This window comes from Pterocles gutturalis, unplaced genomic scaffold, assembly GCF_000699245.1.
Source record: "Pterocles gutturalis isolate BGI_N339 unplaced genomic scaffold, ASM69924v1 scaffold39774, whole genome shotgun sequence".
Taxonomy (NCBI): domain Eukaryota; kingdom Metazoa; phylum Chordata; class Aves; order Pterocliformes; family Pteroclidae; genus Pterocles; species Pterocles gutturalis.
Genome location: NW_010134589.1, coordinates 1 through 5,986, shown reverse-complemented (window position 1 = coordinate 5,986; position 5,986 = coordinate 1). Strand labels below are relative to the sequence as shown.

Here is a 5,986-nt window from a genome sequence, read left to right as displayed (position 1 = left end):
TTCTGTGATTCTGTGATTCTGTGAAGCAGTGCTGCAGCTGTAACAAGCTTCCTAAAGTCAATGATGATCTCCTGAAAGTCTATGTGTAATCAAAAATAAAGCCCTACATGAATAAGATGACAGGCAAACAGATAAGCAATAAGCAACAGAACATAAAAATGGAAGCATAATGTCAAGGCTGCACATGTGTTCTAGTTAATCTTTCAAGAGTACTGCTTGGGAAACAAGAACATTTGAACATTGCACCAGTGAAGCGTTCAAATACATCTTTGCTGTCCTGCTACAAAGATGATGCATGTAACTGGTGGCACTATATTTGGTCTTGGAACCAACACCCTGATGGCTGGTTACAGAAATGTCACCTGGCATTTCTGCTGGCACCTCTGCCACACACGGCTGTGGGAACAAGCCTTGGTCTTTCACAACAAAGGAGATCTTGTCCTCACCCTGCTGTATCTCCAGCTCCACAGAGCTCTGCCTTGAAGCTTATGTTTCCTTTTCCTTGAAGAATGCTATTCACTTTTTCGCCCAGTTGTCTAAGAAGGTATGCAGATGTGCATCTACATATCTGTCTCTGTTTACCCCCCTGATTAACTTTTAAGCCCAATGAACAATTCCAGAGAAATTTAACAGCAGGAAAAAGCTCTCAGCTGGATAAGCATCTCTACAGCCACCAAAGGAGGCTACAGAGACATTATTCCTATTTCTCATGTGCAATGTAATAGTGAGAAGAGCTGCCATATCAGTTCTACTACCTAAGCTTTTAATTAACCACAAAAAGTTTGTATTAATTTCAGTCATGTAATAGAAAGAAATAAGGGATCTCGGGAGGTGTAGCTGGTTGAGAGCTTTGTCATCTGACAGAAGGAAAAGAAATGGGCATTATTTGACCGAACAGAGAAGGCATTTGGTATACATTGCAAAGCCCTACTTTGCTGAACTGGAACATGTTTTGATTCAGATGTTTAGACATTGGCCAATAAGAGTGTTTAGATAAGGTATCTGCGAGGTTGGACTGTTTTGACACTGAGGATATTTAAAAGCTATTTTTTAGGTCGCTGTTACGCTAATGCTGTTGTAAATGTGGAACTACTAGGCATGGAAGTGAACTGCTTTTAAGCAGTAAAATACCAGACATATATTGTGGAGAATACATAAAGTAGTATGTAGATCTGATGATCTGAGTTACAAAAAGTGTGTTTGAGGAATAGCCATAGATCTTCCTAAAATAATACCTTCATCATTTGTGATTCATTATGTCCTGCCAAGCCAAGAAAGTTGTGACACAGAAATGGATAAGAAAGTAATGCCAAGGTTTTGCTTTGGAAGGTGTTTCTTTTGAGTGGCTGCAATGGTGTAAATAGGAAATAATTTTGCCTCTTAATTTCTGCTGAAGTAAACCTTTGGCTTTTTGTATTAATTTTAATGTATCTCCTTAGACTTGAACCTAACAATGCTAATTGAATCTTGTGTAACCTAACACAGCAGCTTGCCCTGTCATGAGAAAAATGTCAATTAGAAATCACAGCTGATCAGTAGAACAAATTATTGGGAAAATAAGTCTTGCTTATTTACTGTTCACAGAACTGCAGAGTCTCTAGTATGCTTAACATTCAGGACCCCTTCCAGTCTAGGAAAATAAAAATGAATACAGTATCCATATTTATGTATTATGAAATCAGCAACAGCAGAAGATATAGTCCGAAGGGCTATGCAGTGTCACTTTCATATGAAGTACCTTCAGTAATACACCACTTAAAATGAGTATAAAAAGTTAATAATATGCAATTTCTGATATTTATTGCAGCCTTGAACATTACACTGCACTTACTACAGACCTGACAGCTGTAACCTATTGTAACATATATCATCTGCACATCAGTAATGACCATTATCAACTAGGTACAAACAGTTATTTCCAGCATCACTTACAAAGAGCAATTTTAAACTGTCTCTTTAAAAAGCTTCAGTAAAGACCAGTTTTTTTCTTCAGGTAAATATCTATTTATTATCAGGTACAATTTAACAAGCACCGATACAATAGCTTTCTCCATTCTTAACACAAATATAGTTCCATAAATCAAAGCTACCATGCATTTCTGATGATTCTTAAGAGAAAACGTTATTCAAATATATTCACCGCTTAATTTCTGCCACCCACTCTGTCATACACTAAGTTTTCATCACTCTCTGTATTAAGTCCAGACTGCTTCCTGAGCGAGACAGCTCTCATAAGCAGGGCAAACCTTGTGAGAAGGTAAATCTTTCCCTTCCATTAATTAACAGCTTTTATCACTAATAATGAGACTGTACACAAAGTTAAAAAAAAAATAATAAAAAAAAACCCAAACCCAAAACCCCAAACCTCCTATGCATAATAACTTTACATGTGGCCTTGACTGCCAAAAAACTGCCTGCCCACAGAGGGAAGATGTGTGTGGGCAGGGAGAGTTAACTGTCTGAGGGATGGAGCCAGCTGAAGCTCTTGCAACAGAAACAGAACTGTAGCACGCAGCAAGGGAGTCACACTTCAGGATAGTGTCCTATCAAATGTGTCAGTACACCCCCACGGTGGATTTTAGAGTGGAGGGGTTGAGATGAGATGTCTCTTACAGCTCTAAGATATAATTTTGGCTTTTTGGAGGAGATAAAAATATGCTGCCACTCTTACAATACCTGTTTCTGGTTTATGTAAGAAGGAAGAAATCCTTCCTAGCAAGGAAAATCCTCTCACAAATTGATTGACCCTTAGCATCTGAATCCATGTATAGTTCACAGATGATTACCTAGAAAATAATCAAAAGGAATTAAAAAATCCAAACCACAGATCTTGTATCTCTTTTAAGGAAATACTAGGTTTATTTCAGGGTTGCTCCCCAGATGAGGCACTAGGCATGCTGAATGATAGTTGTTAAACACTAAGAAAAATGGGTAATCACTAGGAGAAGAAGGGAAACACACCAATGGGGTATCAAAGTTCTTATCTGTATGCTTTTTTTGCCTTAAAGAAAATAGCTAAGGATCATTGCGTGCAAAAAAAAATACATATATCAAACATCTTAAGCTCAATGCTTAAGGAGTCATGTTGTCACAGTGAAGCAGGACTAGCAAAGATCTCTAAGAGATCATTACACTATGCCTCTGCCCCAAGACAGGATTAACAATGCCAGTGCCACTTCTGACAGATGTTTAGCAATGTAAGCTCAAAGACTTTTACTGAGAGAGATGTCATAACCTTCTTAGGCAATCTGCTCCAGTCTTTAATTATCCTTATTCTTGGGAAGTTTTTCCAAAGTCTTGCCTTGGTCTTTGTTACAATTAAATCCTGTCAGTCTTGGCCATGAAGAACAGATTACAGTCACACCCAACTATCATCCATCAAGGACACATTCCTGAAATAGCAAAAGCATTTTTTTTCGTGTAAGAATTAATGTGATGGAGGGAAACGTGTATGGAGACTTAAGAACTACACATAGTTCAGATTCACAGAGAGCTGGATCACTGAGAGTCTGGCTTTTTGGCAGCTGGCTTTTCAGCACAGATCACTGTTCTGAAAGATATCAGCTGTGCCATCTATAAGACTGAATGTCCAAGAAAACTCTTGCAGTGTAAACATTCTTAATGTCTCTTTCTGGACGGATGCATCTTCATCATCTTCCTTAGATGAATCAAGGTCAATCAACTCAATCACAGGTGAAGGGCAGAAAAGGGGGGCAATGATGGTGGTTTAGTGGAGCACCGTATTAAATGGTCAGCAGTAGAACTCCTAAGGGGTGGACAGAGAAGTGGAGGACAGTGGGGTGCTGCTGTATTCCCTTAATGTCTGGTGAACCCTTTAACATGTACAGAAATGATTGTCCAGTTCCCCCAGAATTTTCTCTCCTGCAAGCCATCCATCACTCATTTGCTCTGCCTTTTGCTGCTGTTCTTATTTACAAGTAGTGAAATGGCTTCAGAGAGATGACTTGGTCACTTTTTATTTTGTGGACCGGCTTGCTTTCTAGAAGGACTGGCTGTCTCAACTAGTAGGAGAAAGAAGGATTGCAGCTGCCTCAGCTAATAGCAGCTATAATTGCTCTGGAGTTGCAGTGTTAGTTCTCAAATATGATCCTGCTGTAACTTCAGCCTAATACAATACTACATTTTCTAACATTTGAGGATGAGGAAGATCCTAGCTTAGAATCGTTAAGCCCGGGTATCAAAGTTCGGCATCTGAAACTGTGTTTGGGGTCCTACACAAAAGCTATTTAATTTTCCACAGTTTTGAGCAGTCTTTTGACTCAACATATGACAGTGACTTTTTAATAGAGCAATTTTTATTTAAGAGCGTAAACACAGATTCAGCCCTCTAAATCCAGACAGGGCAGCTTTGAAATAAACACAAAAATAAAACCAAACACAAACATTTTAGATCAGAACTATGGACACTATCATGTGAAACCATAAGTGGTGAAAACTGGGTTTCAGCAATGCAGCTAAATCTAAGATTAACTTATCTATGTAAAATTACATTGTAGAGTCTGGGACTATGAGTTGTTTTTATTTTGATCTAATTATCTCACTATTCTTAACAAATATTACAAGTTTGAAGCATGGGGATTAACAAATGCATGGGAAATATCTACTGACTGTGAAAGAGAGTGAGGGGTGAAAGTGGCTGTGGGAAGAGGTTAATATGTGGTTGCTATATGCTTTTGCGATGGAATTCATATGCCTGTCACCCCTCCGGGGTAAGAGCAGCAGGTCCCCATCCATCTGGGATGTGACTTTTTTTTGCTGAGGGACAGGTGTCGCTTCCGTGGAGGCAGAGTGAACTCTCCTGGTGGGATGCTGTGTGTGTGTGTTTGAGAAACATGCAATCTACTTATGCCTCTGGAACAGGGTGATGGGGTCTCTCACACTGACCAAGCCCTGTACAGGGGGTAATGGTCTCCAGGGATAGCTCTGCCTTGCAGTCAGATTGCAAAATGGCTGGCACCTGATGACTTTTGGGGCTGCTGCCAGGGGCTGCTGGTGTCTGAGAAGTCACAGGCCTCTTCTCCAACGACATCTCCTCACTGCTGTCCTCTCCCTGAGGGCTTACAGCATGGGGCATGGGCTGCACCCAGGCAGTGACAGCATGGAGGGGTACTGATGATGAGGCAGCTCCTTCCTTCTGACAGGTGGTGTCATGGTGGTAGGAAACCAGCTCATTGCTGAAGTTGACCCTCTCCACAGTGGATCTGGGTGTGCCACAGCAGAAGCACCGGCAGCCCAGCAGATTGCTGAAAGCCCGCCTGAAGTCTGCATTGAAAGCATAGATCACTGGATTCACTGAGGAGTTGGCCCAGCCAAACCACACAAAGATGTTGAAGGTGGTTTGGCCAATGCAGGGTGGCTGACCTTCCTGGTCACTCTCCAGCTTGGGCTGGCAAAAAGGCAACAGGCAGTTGAGCAGGAAAAACGGCAGCCAGCAGCAAACAAAGACTCCCATTATGATAGAGAGGGTCTGCAGCACCTTGGTCTCCTTGCGCAGGGAACTCCGCAAAGAGGAGGTGGGCTCCTTGCCTTGAGCTGGCCGCTGTCCCCCTGCTCGCTCGAGGGTGGAGATGCGGCGAATCTGGGCCTGGGCAATTCGGTAGATCCTGGTATAGGTGATGATCATGATTGCCACCGGGATGTAGAAACTGATAAGGGAGGAGGTGATGGCATAAGTGCGGTTCAGGCTGACATCACAGCGGGGCGTCACAGGCAGCCAGGAGCCTGGATATCTCCTGTCCGTGGCTTTATGCCAGTGTAGCTGCACTGGGATGAAGGAGATGAGGATGGAGAGGGCCCAGGCCACGGCTATCATGGTGCAGGCAAGGCGCTGTGTCATCCTGCGCTCGTAGCGAAAGGGGCTGGCGATGGCCCAGTACCGGTCCAGGCTGATGATGCAGAGGTGGAGGATGGAGGCAGTGGAGCACATGATGTCAAATGCCACCCAGGTGTCACAAAAACGGCTGCC

General features: G+C 42.3%; 1 protein-coding gene across 1 annotated transcript; it reads right to left on the bottom strand.

Annotated features, from left to right (window-relative positions):
* Positions 1-4,864: 4,864 nt before the first annotated feature.
* Positions 4,865-5,983, bottom strand: LOC104467751 (D(1C) dopamine receptor-like; the record flags this gene model as incomplete). The annotated part of the gene is made up of 1 exon (XM_010081641.1): positions 4,865-5,983. A coding segment is annotated over one exon (1,119 nt), but the record flags the coding sequence as incomplete, so codon positions are not given.
* Positions 5,984-5,986: the final 3 nt, after the last annotated feature.